The following is a 20366-nucleotide window of genomic DNA, read 5'->3' on the forward strand; positions in this document are numbered from 1 at the left end:
GTTGTCAATGGTCTGTTCAATCTACGACCCCCTTGGCTTCCTAACCCCCTTTACACTAACAGCCGAATTCCTGCTACAGGAGCTCTGTAAGATGAATCTAGGTTGGGATGCAGAAGTACCCCTCGGCATCCGTCAGCAGTGGTCGAAATGGGCAGCCGACGTGACTAGAATGTCAGACTTCAAGGTGCCACGATGCTTTAAACCTGAAGGATTTGGATCAATAAAAAATGCACAGTTACATCACTTTGCAGATGCAAGCGACCAGGGCTATGGAACTGTAAGTTATATAAGGCTTGTGAATGACCATAACATCGTCCATGTCACCTTTGTCATGGGAAAAGGACGCGTTACTCCTCTCAAAGGAATGACGATCCCCAGGTTGGAGCTTGCTGCAGCAGTTTTAGCTGTAAAAGTGGACAGGCTGCTGAGATCTAGTTTGCAGCTGCATCTAGACCATTCCATGTTCTGGACAGACAGCCAATCTGTACTAAAGTACATAGCAAACGAACACTCCAGATACAAAACATTTGTGGCCAATCGAGTTGCAGCAATAAGAGATGCAACAGAGTTATCACAGTGGAAATACATTGAGTCAAAATCCAACCCCGCTGATGATGCAACAAGAGGCCAAAATGCAGATAAACTTACGAACAACAAAAGATGGCTTCATGGTCCAGACATTTTATGGAAAGAGAAACAGGAGCAACAGCATAGGCCTGTCGGCTTCAAAGAGACCAGTTCACTTGCACTGGATGACCCAGAGCTAAAAAGAACACACACAGTGAATGCAATCTGTGCAAAGGAAGAAAATGCAACACAAAGACTGATGACACACTTTTCTGACTGGACAAAACTTCAGCTTGCAGTTGCATGGTATCTGAAGCTAAAGGAAACCTTAAAAGGACTGGTGCAAAAAAGAAAACTGGGTGAGAACAAAGTGATTACCAGGAGTAAGACAAAGGACATGCCTGCTTACCCACTAAGTGGCCAGTGGATGAGTCTTGAGGATTTAAAGAAAGCTGAAATTGCCATTGTTCAATTTACCCAATCTCAGTTCTTTCCAAGGGAAATAGAAATGCTTACCACAAAGACTCCTGAAATAAAGAGGAAAAGTGTACTATACAAACTTGACCCATACGTGAAGGATGGAGTACTAAGAGTGGGAGGCAGGTTGAACAAAATAACCACAGGACAAGAAAGAAACTGTCCTGCCATAATCCCAAAAAACTCACACGTATCCAAACTGATTTTACAGTACATGCATAAGATAACAGGACATGGTGGAAGAAATCATATGCTGTCTGAACTGCGGAGAAAATATTGGATTGTCAATGCAAATTCAGCAGCCAGAAAGATTCTGACTCGGTGCGTGATGTGCAGACGGCACAGAGCTCGAGTTGGAGAACAAAAAATGTCTGACTTGCCAAAGGAAAGACTTCAGCCTGATTTACCTCCGTTTACCAACACCGGAGTGGACTATTTCGGTCCTTTCGAAGTAAAAAGAGGGAGAACACTGGTGAAGAGATATGGGGTGTTATTCACTTGCATGACCAGCAGGGCAGTTCACATTGAAGTGGCCAGCTCCTTAGATACAAATGCCTGTATCAATGCTCTGAGACGTTTCATTTGTAGGAGGGGCCAAGTGAAACGCATACGCTCAGACAATGGAACCAACTTTGTTGGTGCAAAGAAAGAACTGCAGAGAGCATTGACCACAGCAAACCAGGACAAGATACAAAAAACACTCAGAGAGCAAGGCATAGAGTGGACATTCAACCCACCAGGAGCATCCCATCATGGAGGCATATGGGAAAGGCTGATACGATCAATCAGACAAGTCCTCTGTTCTGTTCTTAAACAGCAGAGCATCGATGAGGAGGGACTCCAGACCGTATTGTGTGAAGTGGAAGCAATCTTGAACAGTCGGCCCCTCACAACAGTCACCACTGACACTCAAGACTTGCAGCCCCTCTCACCAAATGATCTCTTACTGCTCAAGGCAGAGCCAACTCTCCCACCAGGTACCTTTGATAAGACTGACCTTTACACCAGACGGCGCTGGAGGCAGATTCAATACTTGGCCAACCTCTTCTGGAGACGTTGGACACTAGAATATTTACCACTACTCCAAGAGCGCCAAAAGTGGAACACCAAAAGAAGGAACTTCCAGTGTGGAGATGTTGCTTTAGTGGTGGATCCAACGGCACCAAGAGGCTCCTGGATTGTAGGAAGAATAATTGAAGTTTTCCCTGACCAGAAAGGACTTGTGCGAACCGTGAGCATCAAGACCCAAAGCAGCATCCTAAAAAGACCCATCACAAAGCTCTGTTTGATTCTAGAGGGTGATGAAGACGAAGCTTGACAACTCAAGAAGACAATGGTCTAGTACACTCTATTTTGTCTTAAATACATTTGGATACATAGAAAAGTAACGATTTCAAGGCTCCCATTTGTATTTAATTTCGTAATTGTTTTGCTTGCCAAATAACAATTAGGGGCCGGTAATGTAGGAGCCATTTCTATACGTTATTTTAATGTTTGTATTTATTTATATTTTCTGAGAATTTGTGCCCTCTACAGGTTGAAAGGCCAATAAATAGGAGCGTGACCTGGGGGAGGTGCGGCCGACTGGGAGCACACAGCTTTTGACCTTGCTGTCTGATTATGTTGCTGGAGGAAAGGCCTCCCTGCTTTTTTGTGCTCTAAACCTTTATTTGTTGTTTTATTTTCTACCCACAAGTTGTAACATCCATTTTGGTAATAAACCCACCACTTGGAACTTTACTTGGACCGCTTTGGATTTCCTTTATTTCACAACACAAGCGTCAAAGAACCCCCAGTCCCCGACAACAAACGTGACAAACAAATGGACACTCAGGATAAATGGTCACTATAAGTACTATACTATAAAATACATTTAAAAAAATAATAATATTATTATTAATAATATATTATTATATTTATATATAATTTATAATTAGAATTTTATATTTAAAAAATAGATTCATATGTATATATATATAAATAGAATAATACATATTTGTAATTATTTATTATTCATATAGTTTTCTTTTATTTATATAATAAATAAAAATATATAATAAATCATTTTTAGATGGTTTTATCTTTTAATTTTCTAATAACTTAAACCCCTCAAATTAATATTCAAAAATAATTATAGTGCACAGAAAAGAGATCTGACATGCCTGACGTATCAAATGTTTCCAGAATGAAACCATTTCCTGGAATCTCCCGGTTTACAGGAAACCACCGGAAGTTCCTCTTTCACTTTCCCTCGAGCTGTGACGTGAAGTGAAACTCATGATGTCTAACTTATGATAACGTTAATTAACATCTATAAGCTTAATGCGAACATGTGGCAGTGACGTCATACACGGGCGACGAGCGTCTCCTTCTGAACAACAGTCTATATATCTATATGATATGATTATATATATATAGATAATCAATAAGCAAACTGAACATGAATACAAACTTTTTTTCTATTTTTACGCTTCAACAACAACAAAAACGAAGTAAAATTCAATAAAAAGAAGTAAATAAATAAACACTTCTTTTTTTTAGCACCACGTGATCACGTCTCCGGAATCATCGCGATAACTTCTGCGACCCGGCTCACTTTAAACTGCATTATGTATTGATCATCATACACAGAGACATAAACTGTTGATCAATAATCACGGGGCTGGAAAGTTCACATTCCACCTCGGGCTGGGGATGGGAGGCGCGTGCTCCTCCTCCTCCTCCTCCTCCTCCTCCTCCTGCTCGATGTATAAAAGCGAGTCTGTGAGAGACGGACTCGTCTCATCCTCCTCCTCCTCCTCTTGCTCATCTTCATCATGCTGTCTCCGCTGACCCTGGCTCTGCTGCTGACCCTCCGTGAGTCGCGTCATCAACATTATTTATGGTTTAATCATTTGCATTCTAATTGTTCTAAACGCTCCTGCACACGTCATGACGTCATGACCGTGTCTGTTCGTCGCGGTGCATTTCAGTCTCAACGTCTTCATGACGGCTCATAGGTTACATGAGGTTATTATGGGATGTTTGATGAGCGCGAGACTCTCCCCAGGTGCGGCTCTGCAGGAGGTCCAGGCTCTGCAGGAGGTCCGGGCCGTGTGCGGGGCGGGCCGGGTCCTCCCGTGCACCGCGGAGGAGAAGCCCGGTGTCCGGTACCGAGCCGTGAGGTGGTACAAGGTAACAACAACAACCCACTTGGCGTGCACGTCATTGTGCGCGCGCACGCGGCTCAAACAGGCCGGTCCGGTCCGGGCTGCTCGAGGCTTCCTCATAGCTCAGCTTGTTGTTCTGTTCACGTCCAGGAAGTTAAAGTTGTTACCGGAAACGCCTCAAAACAGGAATCCAGAACAGGTTCGAGGCTTTTAATCTGCAGCCAAAGTAAAACATATCCACTCCGTTATGTAGATATGAAAGTGTTTATAGCACTAATACTGTGAATGTTCTTCAATGCAAACCGGATTCGAGATACTTTTAAAAATACTTTCAAGTTTTTGTTTTTTCATGAAAGCCCAAAAGTTCCATTCAAAAAGAAAATAATGATCAAAACGAGACTTAAAACCAACGGCACATCTATATTCATGAGCAGCTTTTGAAATATATAAATTAAGTAAATATTATTCAGAGAAGGAAAATTTACAATTTTTTTATACTTTTGATTTTACTTTCATTTTGGACTTTAATTTGTGTTGGAGTATTCTTAGAAGTAGAATATCAGTCGTATTTGGTATATTTTGCTTATTCAGTGCTGAGAAGAAGTATTCAGATAAGAAAATAAATGTAGAAATATCATGAAATAAAAGAAAGAACACTTTATTTACTTATTTGTTCCTCCCAATATTTTCCCATTTTTAGAATATTTTTTTAATCCATCTTTATATTTTCTAATGTTTTTATTTACATATTCAACCTTTTATTTATTCCTCTTTATATAAACAATTGATACATATTTATGTTTTTATTCAATAAAAAAAACGTATTTATTATTTGTTCTCTTTATATTTCCCATTTTTATTTACTTTATTAATTCCTCTAAAGAAATTCTAGGGATATTTTATTAAAAAATATATATTGACCTATTTATTTATTTTCCACATTTATTGTCCAATTATTTTCTTATTTTTTTCCTCTTTATAATTTTTATTTACTTTATTAATTCCTCCATTTATTCACATTTTAAGATATTTTTACATACATATTTATTCTTCTAATTATTTGATAAAACAATTTACTTGTATACTATTTTAATTACTTTCCACATTTATTGTCCCGTTCTTTTTCCAGTGATTTCTGACGTATAGGAGATACATGAAGTACCAGTGAAAGTACTCTGTAGTGTTGGATGTGTTAGTAACCGCGTGATGATGTCATGATGATGTCACAGGAAGGAGCGGCGCCAGCACCCCGCCTCCAAGGCCTCCTGACTAAAGACCTCCCCGACGGCAGGATGCGGCGCTACAGCGGCGCGCGGCACGCGGAGCTGAACGCGTCACGTGACCTCCGGCTGGACAACCTCACGTGTGCCGACTGCGGCGTGTACTCGTGTCAGCTGGCGGCGCCGGTGGGCGAGCAGAACCGGGAGGGCCGGGTGGTCCTCGCCATGAAAGGTGAGCGCCTCTAACCCTGTGCTCTGATTGGCCGATGCACCTGTCACTCACACAGGCATTTCTTTCCATGCGAACGCCACGTTTACGATTTTTTTTTTAATTAACAAATTAATCCTGTCATTTAATCATAACGCGTTATTTTTCACAGCACTAATATATATATATATATAATTTAGAATTATTCTAGTTTTTTCTTTGTTTTTTTCTTTGTTTTTTAATTTTGTTTTCCTTTTTTATGTTTTTAATCCTTCAATAAGTTGTTATTCTTATTTCCAGAGTGTCGAGAGGAACCTCCAAGAAACCATCTGACGGACGCTCAGCTGCTGCTGCTTGCCTCCCTGGTTCTGACCTTCTCCCTGCTGCTCTTCATCACCGCCTACGTGAGTCCTGCAGCTCTACAACATGCTCTACAACATGCTCTACAACATGCTCTACAACATGCTCTACAACATGCTCTACAACATGCTCTACAACACGCTCTACAACACGCTCTACAACACGCTCTACAACATGCTCTACATGCTCTACAACATGCTCTACATGCTCTACAACATGCTCTACAACATGCTCTACAACACGCTCTACAACATGCTCTACAACATGCTCTACAACACGCTCTACAACATGCTCTACAACATGCTCTACAACACGCTCTACAACATGCTCTACATGCTCTACAACATGCTCTACAACACGCTCTACAACACGCTCTACAACACGCTCTACAACATGCTCTACATGCTCTACAACATGCTCTACAACATGCTCTACATGCTCTACAACATGCTCTACAACATGCTCTACAACGTGCTCTACAAGAACGCTCTACTACATGCTCGACAACGTGCTCTACAACATGCTCTACATACTCTAAAGTATTTAGTCCCTCCTCCTCAGGTCAGTCTGATGAAGCTCCTCAGAGACCGGAACCGGGCGCTGACCAAAGCGACGCTGCTGGACGAGAAGCAGCTGCTGTCCGTCTCCACGCCGGGTCCTAGAGCGCCGCACGGCCGCTCCATGAAGCACATCTGCGTCTAGAGCAGGGGTCCCCAAACTTTTTCCTGAGAGGGCCACATCACGGGAAGCGCTTGCAGACAGCATTTAGCGGATCGGAGCAGCGCGTGCGCTCTGATCGCTCTTTTAATGAAGTATCGATACAAAAAAAATGCTAAATCACATCGTTTTTAACGTACGGGTACTTTGTTAGTATCGCTACACCGTGCAGCGTGACAGCAGCAGATGTAGCGGCTAACATTCAAGCTAACCTAACTTCCCAAACGCTGAAGACATCTGGACTCGACACGTCCCATCAAAGATGTTTTATTGCGAAGAGCACCACTTCACATTTTCTCCACGTCTCACTGCAATCTCAATGGCAGCGGGCCAGGTGAAAAAAATTATAAATCGGAACGCGTCTCTGGTATTGTTCAGACCAAATGTGGAGGTGGGCCGGATCCGGCCCACGGGCCGTAGTTTGAAGACCACTGGTCTCGAGGCTTCCTGTCCACGTCGAGCAGCTGGTCGGGTTCAAGTCGCTCGGTCTTGTCAGGGTTGATTTTCAGGTGGTGTGCAGACGTCCACTGAGAGATGTCAGACAGGCAGAGATTCATGCCGCCACCCGTGTTTCAGATCGGGGAAACGAGAGGATCAGTTGGTGTCATCAGCATTGTTATGGTAGGAGAAGCCATGTGAGCGAATGACAGAGCCGAGAGAATTAGTGTCCAGAGAGGAGAGGAGGGCCTTGAGGGACCCCAGTAGTGAGAGGAAGAGGAGGGGACCCAGGACAGAGCCTTGAGGGACCCCAGTAGTGAGAGGAAGAGGAGGGGACCCAGGACAGAGCCTTGAGGGACCCCAGTAGTGAGAGGAAGAGGAGGAGACCCAGTACAGAGCCTTGAGGGACTCCAGTAGCGAGAGGAAGAGGAGGGGACCCAGTACAGAGCCTTGAGGGACTCCAGTAGCGAGAGGAAGAGGAGGGGACCCAGGACGGAGCCTTGAGGGACCCCAGTAGTGAGAGGAAGAGGAGGGGACCCAGGACAGAGCCTTGAGGGACCCCAGTAGTGAGAGAAGAGGAGGGGACCCAGGACAGAGCCTTGAGGGACCCCAGTAGTGAGAGGAAGAGGAGGGGACCCAGGACAGAGCCTTGAGGGACCCCATAGTGAGAGAAGAGGAGGCGACCCAGGACAGAGCCTTGAGGGACTCCAGTAGTGAGAGGAAGAGGAGGGGACCCAGGACGGAGCCTTGAGGGACTCCAGTAGTGAGAGGAAGAGGGGACCCAGGACAGAGCCTTGAGGGACCCCAGTAGTGAGAGGAAGAGGGGACCCAGGACAGAGCCTTGAGGGACCCCAGTAGTGAGAGGAAGAGGGGACCCAGGACAGAGCCTTGAGGGACCCCAGTAGTGAGAGAAGAGGAGGGGACCCAGGACAGAGCCTTGAGGGACTCCAGTAGTGAGAGGAAGAGGGGACCCAGGACAGAGCCTTGAGGGACCCCAGTAGTGAGAGGAAGAGGAGGGGACCCAGGACAGAGCCTTGAGGGACTCCAGTAGTGAGAGGAAGAGGGGACCCAGGACAGAGCCTTGAGGGACCCCAGTAGTGAGAGGAAGAGGAGGGGACCCAGTACAGAGCATTGAGGGACCCCAGTAGTGAGAGGAAGAGGAGGGGACCCAGGACGGAGCCTTGAGGGACTCCAGTAGCGAGAGGAAGAGGAGGGGACCCAGTACAGAGCCTTGAGGGACCCCAGTAGTGAGAGGAAGAGGAGGGGACCCAGGACAGAGCCTTGAGGGACCCCAGTAGTGAGAGGAAGAGGAGGGACCCCAGTAGTGAGAGGAAGAGGAGGGGACCCAGGACAGAGCCTTGAGCGACCCCAGTAGTGAGAGGAAGAGGAGGGGACCCAGTACAGAGCATTGAGGGACTCAAGAAGTGAGAGGAAGAGGAGGGGACCCAGGACTCTAAACGTCGGTTGGCAAACTCGCTGGGGAAATCCTGTCTGCTCGGCGTGCGCCGCCCCTTTAAGAGATCTTTATAACGGATGTTTACATCTCAACAACTGCTTCTGCCGTCCTTTAGGTTCAGTCTGAGGCTCGATGACAGAAGTTTGAACATTAAAATATATATTATTATTATTATAAATATATATTAGGGCTGTCAGCGTTAACGCGTTAATCTATGCGATTAATTTGGCCGCGATTAACGCACTAAAATATTTTAACGCAACTTTGTTCACTACACAGTCCTCTAACGGACAAAGGAGCATCTTCAGTGGCCGACTCCTGTCACTGTCATGCTCATCGGACAGGCTGAGGAAGTCCTTTGTCCCCAGGGCAATACGACTGTACAACGCCACGCAGAGGGGGAGGGGGAGGGGGATGGACTTCTCTGCATGAGTCCACCTCGGTCTCCCCTCCTCTTCTCAGCTCTTAATTTTTCCATCACACTGTCCATCTTTTAATCTTTTTACTGGCTATACTAGCCCATTGCACAGACTGTAATATCTGTATACACCCTGTGAACATGTTCTCCATATGTGTATTGTTTTTTTCTACTGTGTGTATGTATGTTTGTGAGTTAAGTTAAGTGTATAAGCTACTGGATGACCTAAATTTCCCTCTGAATCAATAAAGTATCCATCTATCTATAAGAAAACAGAAAATCACAGCTATGCTGGAAAAAGACTTTGAACAAAGTACAAAACAAAATCACAACTATGTTGGAAAAGCAAACCAGGACAAAAACGATCATGACGAGACAAGAGACAAGACGATCTGACACAAGACACAGGTAGACACCGGCTTAAATACCTGAGGAAACGGGCAACAGGTGGACACAATCAGGGGTGGAGCAGACAATCACACTAACGAGGAAACACCGGGGCAGGAAATAAAGTTTCTGAAACAAGAGAGGACAGTTACTACAAAATAAAAGCGGACATGGAAAACATAACTAAAACTTAACATAAACGACGAGACATTACAATTAAATCCCTCGCTGGCACTTTATAGGTAGGAGCCTCTTTGAAAACACAGCTCTGTGTGAAGTTTTGTCTTGAAAAAATAATACAATTAAACAAGTGTCTAAAATACACGCTGTCTGAAGGGATTACTCGTTCATTTACAAGATTTAGTCTTTAGAAGAAAGAAACAACTTTTAATCGCGATTAATGAATTTCAAAATGTGAGATTAATTAGTTAAATTTTTTTAATCGATTGACAGCCCTAATATATCCACTACCGTTCAAAAGTTTGGTGTCATCCAGACAATTTTGTGTCTTCCATGAAAACTCACTTTTATTTATCAAATGAATTGAACATTTCATAGAACATATAGTCAAGACATTGACAAGGTTAGAAATAATGATTAATATTTGAAGTATTAATTTTGTTCTTCAAACTTCAAGCTCAAAGGAAGGCCAGTTGTATAGTTTATATCACCAGCATAACTGTTTTCAGCTGTGCTAACATAATTGCACAAGGGTTTTCTAATCAGACATTAGTCTTCTAAGGCGATAACACAATGTACCATCAGAACACTGGAGTGATCGTTGATGGAAATGGGCCTCTATACACCTCTGGAGATATTTCATTAGAAACCAGACGTTTCACCTAGAATAGTCATTTACCACATTAACAATGTATAGAGGGTATTTATGATTAATGTTATCTTTATTGAAAAAACAGTGCTTTACTTTGAAGAATAAAGACATTTCTAAGTGACCCCAAACTTTTGAATGGTAGTGTATATATATATATATATATATATATAATATTAAAATTGTTCGAGGGGGGAACTCCATCTGAATTTCAATTTTACAATAATTGAAACGAGAAGTCCGTTTGACTAATAGTTTTGAGTCATAACTTCGAGATACAGAAGTGCTGTGTGCCCGTCATGAGGACGACATGTCTGTTTGTGATTGGTTCATTGAATAAAAACTGTAAATAAAAGGTGTTGACATTCCTGACCATTAGAGCTGTGACTGATGTTTATCTTTTATTTAAGAGGGCAACATTGAAGCAGAAGAGGCAGATTATACCCTCCGTAAACACTGGACACTACATATTCCAGAATGCAACTCGACACCTTGTGTTTCACATGCTACAGCGGTTGACTAAATAAAACATGTGATTGTGCTTAAAAAGTCACAATAATAATAAAAAGAAGAATATTCTCCTCGACTCGCATGTGTCGTTGTTTTCTCTTCTCGGGGAAAATGAAGTTACCCGGATGTTCGGTACCACACAACACGTGACCATTTCTAAATAATCACTTCCTGTAACGTAGAGAACTTTATATGACGACATCTCTGTTTATCTTTCCACTGAATTACGTTTATTGATCGTGATCCAGAGCACCGCGGGCTGGGGGCCGCGGGCTGTAGCCGCTCCCCGGCGGTCGGGCTGTCTCCCGGCGGTCGGGCTGTCTCCCGGCTCCTTTCCGCCAGCTGGTTGTCGTGGCCGAGTGGTTAAGGCGATGGACTAGAAATCCATTGGGGTCTCCCCGCGCAGGTTCAAATCCTGCCGACAACGTGACCTTTTTTTTTTTTCTTCGAAAAAACCCCCACGTATTATTATTGTTATGCTTGGTTAGTTTATTCATTTATTACATGCAGAAAACCAATATATCAGTTATTAATGTTTTCCTGCATCTTGTCCTGATGTCTGAATGTAAACGTTTCAACCCAAGATTAAAAACTCTTATTCTAGAACTTAAAATGTGTTCTGGTTTGAGGTGACGTCACATAAATAAACATATTACATACATATTTGTTTGGCAACACAATGAAGCCAAACAAACAAACAAACAGTATACAACAGCAAACAACATAAACTAAAATAAAACAATAATGAGAATGGTTTAGTTTGCTTTGTTAATTAATTTTATTTAAAATCATTCTCTTTAATTTGTGTGAGATAATGTTCATTTGTTCGTATTATTCTATTATATGTTTTGTATGTAATGTGATTTTTTAATTATTATTCAATTAAAAAAATGTATTGTGCATTTTTCTTCTTATTCTATTCTATTTGCTTTATACATTGTGCTTTTTTCTTATTTTTCTATTCTATTTTCTGTATATATTGAGAATTTTTTCTTATTATATTATATTATTTGTATGTATTGTGCACTTTTTCTTATTACATTATATTTTTTTATGTTGTGTATTTTTCTTATTATTTTCAATTTCTTTATATAAATTGTGCTTTTTTCTTATTAAATTCTATTTGATGTATATATTCTGACTTTTTTCTTATTTTGTATTCTATTTCCTTGCATTGTGCCTGATATATATTGTTGTAGTTGTTTTGCTTATAAACTATCTGTATAAATGATGCCTTATTGCGGGATTAATATCTATCTATCTGAATACTGCGACATTTATTTTGAAGGAGGCGTCGCTCCAATTCCGCTTTTTTCCCTTGTTACTTAGCGACATGGAGCGTGCTCAGACTGCGCGCGCATCCGGTTATTATGTCCCCCCCCACAAACAACATGGAGGACGAGGACCTGGACGAGCTGCTGGACGACGTGGAACGGAGGTTCTGCCGCGGCGGTTCCGACGCGACGTCGACCGGAAGCAGCGCGCGAGGCACCGCGGGACACGTGACACGCAGGTCGATGCATCAGCCGCTCATAACGTTGATTATTGACGTCAATAAAGCGGCAAACTAGTCCTCTAAACTCTTAGTTTAACCCTTTTACATCGTAATTATTATGTTTAATTACTATTTAGAACAGTCTGTGATCTAATTATCACGAGAAGCACTTTAAATATATATATATTTAATAAATATAAATAAACAATGTCTTCTTGTTAAAGGAAACAGATGTATCTGTCCATCATAACACTTATTTAATGATATGTTCTTCAGTCTATGACATAATTATCTATTCTTAAGCCTGCTTGGAGTTTAATCTTATCATTTGTTATTTTTGTTTGTTTGTTTATTTATTTCTGTTTTTGTGTGTGACATTGTTGGCACACTTTGTGTTAATGATGGGGTTAGGAGGATCGTTCCTAATAATGAATTCCCTATATGTTGTTTATTTTTAATATCTTAAGAGACATAGTAAATACAAAATACTCAGTTTGATGCATCTATTCTGTGAGAGGTAATATATTTGTAAAATCAGGAATGAGTTGAAATATTTTCTGAAAGCAAAACGAGTTTAAAGGGATATTTAGTTTGTTATTTTACAAAACCGGACGTTTTACCCACATAACTTACTATGTACACAAATATTTAAACTCAAATACAAAAATATATATAATATTACAAAAGAGAAAGCTCCATATTGAATATATAATTTCTTTTAATTTATTTAATGTATTTCTGAAATACTAAGAAGCAAACACTGTTTATAAATACTGGAAACGGACGATAATAAATATGTTGTGTAAAGTTTAAATGGATGAAACCTTAAATATTAAACATTAAATACCTTGTTTCCTCATTTAGAGCTGTGAAGCCCGAGCAGCCAATCAGCAGCGACCTCGCCGACCTCGACGCTCTGCTGGAAGACTTCCTGGACGAGTCCGGAGGTTCCTCTCTGAAGGTGAACGTGCACTTTAACTAGAAATGAACCCATTTATTATAATATATTAATGAAGGTTGATATTCACGAGTTTGATGATGATTCAAAGCAACAGGAACGTTGAGACAAACACGGTTTAAATTAATGAGATTTTTAAAAAAGAAATTAAATTAAATTATTTCAGACGCAGGCGTTTCCTGAGCGAGGAGAAAAGAAGCCGTCGTCTCAGTCGGGAGGAAGAAAGTAAGTTAAATAAACATAATAACAATAATTACAGCTGCTTATTGGGATATAATTATAATAAACATTCATATTGAATTTTTTATTGACAATTCATTCATTCTTACTAATAATTATTATATTAAAAGTTAGTTATTGTATCAAAAGTCTATGTAAAATAATATAATCAATTATAATGTCATTCATTTTTGCATATTTTTCTGAACAATTTCTAATATTTGTTAATGATAAAAAAAAAATTGTAACCAATGATACTTATACAAAGTAATAAATATCCCGTTATAACGTAAATAATATGAATAATAACATTGATGATGTCATCGTGCAGGTGCTGCCCCGTGTTCGTGGGCGGCAGCTCGGTGCCGAGCGGCGTCGGCACGGCGACGTCCAAGAGGTGAGAACACACGAGTCCACTTCCTGGTTCCTAACGACTCATTAACGATGGTTACCGCCCACAGGTCATGTGACCAGCTGAGGTGCACGTCATGTGACTTCAGGGTGCTGACGTTCGACGACTGCGAGTGGGACGCGTCCTGTGACTACCTGTTCCTCAGGTGAGCCCCCTTCTATACAACCAGAGGAGCCCCCTGGTGGGCAGGAGAGAGAATGCAGCTTTAACACATGAAGCATAGACTTCTATACAACCAGAGGAGTCGCCCCCTGGTGGTCAGGAGAGAGAATGCAGCTTTAACACATGAAGCATAGACTTCTATACAACCAGAGGAGTCGCCCCCTGGTGGTCAGTAGAGAGAATGCAGCTTTAACACATGAAGCATAGACTTCTATACAACCAGAGGAGCCCCCTGGTGGTCAGGAGAGAGAATGCAGCTTTAACACATGAAGCATAGACTTCTATACAACCAGAGGAGCCCCCTGGTGGTCAGGAGAGAGAATGCAGCTTTAACACATGAAGCATAGACTTCTATACAACCAGAGGAGTCGCCCCTTGGTGGTCAGGAGAGAGAATGCAGCTTTAACACATGAAGCATAGACTTCTATACAACCAGAGGAGCCCCCTGGTGGTCAGGAGAGAGAATGCAGCTTTAATACATGAAGCATAGACTTCTATACAACCAGAGGAGTCGCCCCTTGGTGGTCAGGAGAGAGAATGCAGCTTTAACACATGAAGCATAGACTTCTATACAACCAGAGGAGCCCCCTGGTGGTCAGGAGAGAGAATGCAGCTTTAACACATGAAGCATAGACTTCTATACAACTAGAGGAGCCCCCTGGTGGTCAGGAGAGAGAATGCAGCTTTAACACATGAAGCATAGACTTCTATACAACCAGAGGAGTCGCCCCCTGGTGGTCAGGAGAGAGAATGCAGCTTTAACACATGAAGCATAGACTTCTATACAACTAGAGGAGCCCCCTGGTGGTCAGGAGAGAATGCAGCTTTAACACATGAAGCATAGACTTCTATACAACCAGAGGAGTCGCCCCCTGGTGGTCAGGAGAGAGAATGCAGCTTCCGTGTTTCTTCTTCGTGTGTCTCAGGAACAACGTACCGGACCGCCTGAAGCTCGCCGCCCGGCTGAAGAAGAGGAGCGGCTCGCGGGCCTTCGCCTGCCAGTGCAGCTGGTTCACGGCCACCGAGCCGACGGACCTCCGAGGCCGAGCCGGACTCCGCTGGGTCTGCGGGAGACACCGGGACTGAAGAGGACCTGGTTTTATATAGAGACCGTATAAGAGTCAATTCTTTAAATAAGGTGTATTAATAGGTTTTTTACCTTTGACCTGATGTTAAATAAAAATGATGTCATTTTCTTGATGGAGTTTTATGTGAAGGTAAAAATCCTAAAGTTTGAAGAACATTCTGAATTAATCTGGGCAAAAATTACAGAAAGGGATTTATATATAACATCCTCAGAGAGGAGGAGGGAGGAGGAGGAGGAGGAGTCAGTGGCTTGTCGTAGTCACTTTAACCACAAATCACGATGAAACTCACATAGAAAAATCTATAATTCAAGATATCTTGTTCACCTCATTTGAACTCAACATGTTGGACTATTTTTTTACATTTTATCGTAAATTATTCTAAAATATATATTTTTTACATTACTTTTTAATGGTTTGAATTAAGACAAAATACATTATTAAATAATTATTAAATAATAATGTGCATTCACGTGTCAAGAATATTGACAATGTTATTCTACATAATAAATAACCTCGGTACTTGAAGTATATCTGGACTCTTGGTTTTTTAACTCAGTGAATGTTTCTACACTGTGATATTGCTACTTTTAATTATATATATATTAGGGCTGTCAGCGTTAACGCGTTAATCTATGCGATTAATTTGGCCGCGTTAACGCACTAAAATATTTTAACGCAACTTTGTTCACTACACAGTCCTCTAACGGACAGAGGAGCATCTTTTTTTTTTTTTAACCGCGGCAGTACGGTTTGACACTGTTTCCGTTTTTAAAACAATTATTTCTCCGCGAAAATAAGGATCATAAATGAGTTTAACTCGTGGATGAATCAGTCGGGTTTCCTCCTGCTCCTCCTTCCTCCCGTCACGCGGCGCGGAAAGAACTCGACACACGAAACCTTCAACGTGATTTGTCAATCCGTTTCGGTAAAAACAACCAATGAACACTCAGTAAATCACAAAGGACCTCCCACCTCACAGGTGAGGCTCATTAGCAGCCTGTCAGTCAGAGAACCAGAGAACACGGCGCGAGGACAATGAGCCTCATTTCAGAGCTGAGATTGTTCTGGAATGTTTGATGTAGAACACGTGGGGGTGTGTCACATGCAAAAGACTTTAAAAGGTGAATTTAATTTATTTTGTAAAATGTATAAAATGCCCCCAGCCTCCAGAGGGTTAATGTGACATATGTGAATGTCAGTCAGTTACCAAGGCCACTGGTTCTGCTGTTCAGTGGTAAAGATGACAGGACCAATGGGGTCTCAATATACTTTAAAAAGAAGGAAAACACTTTTAAGCGCGATTAATCGCGATTAATTGCGATTAATCGCAATTTCAAAATGTGCGATTAATTAGTTAATTTTTTTTAATCGATTGACAGCCCTAATATATATATATATAAATGTATATTTATTTGTGTTTCCTGTCCTCTATATTATAGTTCAATTTGTCTGTAGAATATTGTGAGTATAAAACAAGGTCCAAATTGCCTCTTAAATAAATCTGTAACTCCGGTCCAGCAGGGGGCGCTGTGTCCTTTACTCTCGGGAGACGAACCGGAAGTAAACAACTGACTCAAACATGAACGGTCACGTGGTGCGACGGCCGAGATGGAGGAAGCAGACTTTCACGATGTTTTGGACGACTGGTTCCTCGAGTCCCTGAAGACGTGAGGAGTGTTTATATGTTATATGTTTAACGTTCGTGCTTCAAGAAGCTTTAATTACATTCATTTTAATTCATAATAAAACCGAACTGCGCTTAAAAACCTTTGAAGTTTAGTTTCCTCTCGCTCTCCCGTCGGTTATCAATAATAATATGAATAATTATATTAATAATAAGACGATTCCTGCGTCTAATTCTGACATGTTTTGATTCATTTAGCTTTAACTAAACTTTGCAGTCACATATTTGACTAAAGTCAAAGTTCAGTTGTGAAAAAAACAACTTTAATCTGTTTGTGAAACTTATTTATAAGTGGACTAAGTTAATTATAGAAATGCAGAATTAAAGAGTTCATTCCATGAATTAGGAAAAATAAAACTTATTTTAAAGATGAATTTGTGCTCAGCCCTGAAATGTGAAAGTATAGATTTTACATTGTTCTCAAGTAAATTGATTGTTCAAAATTGTTCAAAAGTGAAATTACTGCACGTTTAAAAAGTGGTAATATATATGAAAACATTATTTAATGTAGGAATGTTATTTAAATTGAAATTATAGAGTGAAAAAAGCATATTTATTTAGTTCTGAATCCATTCATAGAACTTCTTTTCTGCAGCTCCTTTGCTGTTTATAGCTTATAAATAAAATAATAAAAATAATATTAATACATAGTTCGTCTTCACTTCCTGTTGCTGCAGGTACAAAGACCTCCACGTGTACCAGCTGGAGCATCCCACCCAGGTCCTGGAGTGGACGTCAGCGAAGAGTGAGCTCACGGCTCACTTCCACTACACTCATTATCATCTGGAATTATTCCATTCACATATTACGTTTTTACTTGTGCACAAATTAATAATGATAAAGTCAAATTAGATGTTTGTCTTGGTGTTTGCAGCCGTGTGTGTGGCCGGACACGCTTCTTCTAAAAATGAAATCCTGGAGCTGCTTTTACCGCTGAAGCTTTTCGCCGATGAGAATAAAGTGAGACTCAGTCTGAACTTTAGTTTTTATATATTTAAATCTGGATTCTTTATTTATATGTGTGTTGTGTTCAGGGTCTCTGTGCAGAACGGGACTTCAAAGTGGTCCACGGTGGGTTCACGGAGGGTCCGGTCCGCTGCCTCACACACGTCCCGGGCTCACGGTGCGTTTGAGGCACGTCGACGTGCGAATGTCGTGTTTATCTTATTTTGCTTCCTGTTGTACTTTGCAAATAATTTTTTGTAAATCTTCATTTTAAATGCAAAATATATTCGAACAAAATATGTGTTAAAGGAAAAGTGTAAAATATGGCTCATATATATATTTATATATTATTTATATATATTATTATATTTAGTTCACATTTAGAATTTATATATTTACATATTATTTATATATATTATAATATTGCATTTAGTTAACATTTAGAATATATATATTATATTTAGTTAACCTTGAATGTATATTTATTTATATATATATATTCAAATTTTATGGGAGTAAAAATATAAATAAAACCTATATTTAAAAAAAGACAATTGTGAAAAGTTTGGAGCAATTAATTAAATATCTGCCTTTCATAAATACCAGAAATAAGGGTTTCTAATACATAAACATTAAAGAAATGTAAGCCGGCAGCAGCTCGTTCTACAAATACATGTTTACTGACTTCATGTAAATCAAACTGAACTCTTATCAATAAGTCAAACTACAGTAAAATAATAAATGTCATGAATAACTCCACTCACCTCCTGTTGTTGTTGTTGTTGTTGTTGTTGCAGGTGTGTCGTCACCAACGACGGGCTGAGCTCTGACCTGCAGGTGTGGAGCGTCGGAGGAGACGACAGCGGTGAGTTCAGGTCGCCTGGAGAAAAGACGACGTTTATCATTTTATTAATGTTTCCAGAACTTTGTGTTTATAAAAGAATGTTTTATAAACGTCGTGTTTTATAAACGTCGTGTTTTATGAACGTGTTTTATAAACGTCGTGTTTTATAAATGTCGTGTTTTATAAACGTTGTGTTTTATAAATGTCGTGTTTTATAAACGTTGTGTTTAATAAATGTTGAGTTTTATAAATGTCGAGTTTTATAAATGTCGTGTTTTATAAACGTCGTGTTTTATAAATGTGTTTTATAAACGTCGTGTTTTATAAATGTCGTGTTTTATAAACGTCGTGTTTTATAAACGTCGTGTTTTATAAATGTTGTGTTTTATAAACGTCGTGTTTTATAAATGTTGTGTTTTATAAACGTCGTGTTTTCTCACGACGCGATTGGTCGTCTCGTCGTCCAATGACAGACGTGATCCGGCTGACGGGCCGCGTGGAGGGGAGGAAGAGGAGGAAGACCACGAAGAGTGTTTCCGGAGGAGGCTCGAGGATCGCAGCTCGAGTCTCGTCTCAAGTCCTTCACGGCGCTCACAGCGGCGACGTGCAGCTGACTCAGCTGACCTCGGGTCAGATCCTGTACGCGCTCGGTGAGTCCGACACGTCCACCAATCAGAGAGAGAGGGCAGAGTGGTGAACGCGATCGAAGTACCTGGAATCAGACGAGCGAATGTTACGATGTTTGTCCATTCAGTTGCATGATGATGCGTTCAGGCTCTGCTCAGTGAACATGAGTACTGGCTGTAGGTAAATGATAACGTTCTCATGGTGCGTTCAGGCTCCAGATGTTTTGGTTCTGTCCCCACAGAGACGACCTCCAACGACCCTCTGAGCTCGCTACAGTTCCTGAGCGACGCCGTTTTCCTCGCCGGCGCCGCCAGCGGGAACGTCTACGTGGCCGACACGCGGACGGCCGCCGCCCCTCAGCTCCACCCGGCGCCGCCGCCGGCTTCTCCGGGCGCCGCCGCCCTCTGGTGGACGGCCGCGTCCCCCCGCGGCGTCCTCAGGCTCTCCTCGTCCGGCCAGGCGGAGGTCTCGGACCTGAGGAGCCCCGGCGCCGCCGTGAGTCGGGCGCAGCTCAACGTCCAATCGGGTCGCAGCGACCCGGCGGTCGGCGTGTCGTGGGCGCCGGCGCTGGACGGCCGTGTGGCGGTGTCGGGTGAGTTCACGGGCTAGTTAGCTTAGCATAGTGACTGGAAACGAGGGGAAAGTGTTAGCCGAGTGGCGTTGCGGGTTATTTACGGTGCTCTCCGTCTGCAGGTTTCGATGGCGGCGTTCAGATCTACGACACGGCGCTCTGGACGGCGGCGCCGCGGGACGTGGAGCCGCTGTTCGAGCACCGCGGCCACGCCGTCTCCTCGCCGCCCGGCGTCTTCGTCGCCGCCCACGCGTGGCACCCCGAGCGGCCTCGGACGCTGCTGTCCGCGGCCTCGGACGGCTCCGTCCACGTGTGGGACTGGGTCGACCAATCGGCTGCCGGCTGCTGACGGGGGGCGGGGCCATGTTGTTGTAATACTGTAAGCGTTATGTAGAACATTTAAATATCATTTTATAAAAACTGTCAGACTTCCTGAAGCCTTCGTCCTCTACGGCAACGTGACGACAATTAAATACAAAATAATCTCATGGTCAGACTCACCAAAATTAATTAAATATAAAATAAACCAAACTATATAAACAATTAAATAAAAATCAAGTGTTCTTGAGAATTGATACAGTATAAAATATATATTTATATAACTATTTATATGAATACATTTTAT

The 20366-nt window shown here is 41.8% G+C and overlaps 3 protein-coding genes and 1 non-coding gene across 5 annotated transcripts; all 4 read left to right on the forward strand.

The window, feature by feature from the left end:
- The first annotated feature begins 3266 nt into the window (after positions 1-3266).
- Positions 3267-9721, forward strand: cd83 (CD83 molecule). The gene is made up of 5 exons (XM_056405998.1): positions 3267-3900; positions 4094-4218; positions 5423-5645; positions 5922-6025; positions 6543-9721. Exons 1-5 carry the CDS (start codon positions 3861-3863, stop codon positions 6681-6683), a joined length of 633 nt encoding a protein of 210 aa, XP_056261973.1. The 5' UTR covers positions 3267-3860; the 3' UTR covers positions 6684-9721.
- A 1360-nt stretch (positions 9722-11081) lies between these two features.
- trnas-aga (transfer RNA serine (anticodon AGA)) lies at positions 11082-11163 on the forward strand. The gene has a single exon. It is a non-coding gene; the product is annotated as a tRNA-Ser (tRNA).
- A 964-nt stretch (positions 11164-12127) lies between these two features.
- cfap418 (cilia and flagella associated protein 418) lies at positions 12128-15177 on the forward strand. 2 transcript variants are annotated; one of them, XM_056406003.1, is made up of 6 exons: positions 12128-12249; positions 13096-13192; positions 13356-13414; positions 13740-13805; positions 13870-13965; positions 14909-15177. In XM_056406003.1, the coding sequence occupies exons 1-6, from the start codon at positions 12128-12130 to the stop codon at positions 15066-15068; spliced, it is 600 nt and encodes a 199-aa protein (XP_056261978.1). In that variant the 3' UTR covers positions 15069-15177. The 2 variants fall into 2 exon arrangements, with proteins under 2 accessions (XP_056261978.1, XP_056261980.1); XM_056406005.1 differs by having other exon boundaries at positions 13362-13414.
- Positions 15178-16663: 1486 nt separating this feature from the next.
- On the forward strand, positions 16664-20173 carry wdr73 (WD repeat domain 73; the record flags this gene model as incomplete). The annotated part of the gene is made up of 8 exons (XM_056444656.1): positions 16664-16737; positions 17432-17499; positions 17629-17714; positions 17789-17877; positions 18497-18564; positions 19017-19193; positions 19412-19762; positions 19864-20173. Coding segments are annotated over 8 exons (1140 nt in total), but the record flags the coding sequence as incomplete, so codon positions are not given.
- Between the last annotated feature and the right edge of the window lie 193 nt (positions 20174-20366).

The sequence above is a fragment of the Pseudoliparis swirei genome, chromosome 22 (genome assembly GCF_029220125.1).
Source record: "Pseudoliparis swirei isolate HS2019 ecotype Mariana Trench chromosome 22, NWPU_hadal_v1, whole genome shotgun sequence".
In the NCBI taxonomy this organism is placed as follows: Eukaryota; Metazoa; Chordata; class Actinopteri; order Perciformes; family Liparidae; genus Pseudoliparis; species Pseudoliparis swirei.

Excerpts from the sequence above, each read along its gene's own strand:
- cd83 (XM_056405998.1), top strand. The coding sequence starts at position 3,861 with ATGCTGTCTCCGCTGACCCTGGCTCTGCTGCTGACCCTCC. Across the intron at positions 3,901-4,093 it reads GGCTCTGCTGCTGACCCTCC|GTGCGGCTCTGCAGGAGGTC; the intron begins GTGAGTCGCGTC and ends GACTCTCCCCAG. Across the intron at positions 6,026-6,542 it reads TGCTCTTCATCACCGCCTAC|GTCAGTCTGATGAAGCTCCT; the intron begins GTGAGTCCTGCA and ends CCTCCTCCTCAG.
- cfap418 (XM_056406003.1), top strand. The coding sequence starts at position 12,128 with ATGGAGGACGAGGACCTGGACGAGCTGCTGGACGACGTGGAACGGAGG. Across the intron at positions 13,193-13,355 it reads CCGGAGGTTCCTCTCTGAAG|ACGCAGGCGTTTCCTGAGCG; the intron begins GTGAACGTGCAC and ends AAATTATTTCAG. Across the intron at positions 13,966-14,908 it reads TGTGACTACCTGTTCCTCAG|GAACAACGTACCGGACCGCC; the intron begins GTGAGCCCCCTT and ends CGTGTGTCTCAG.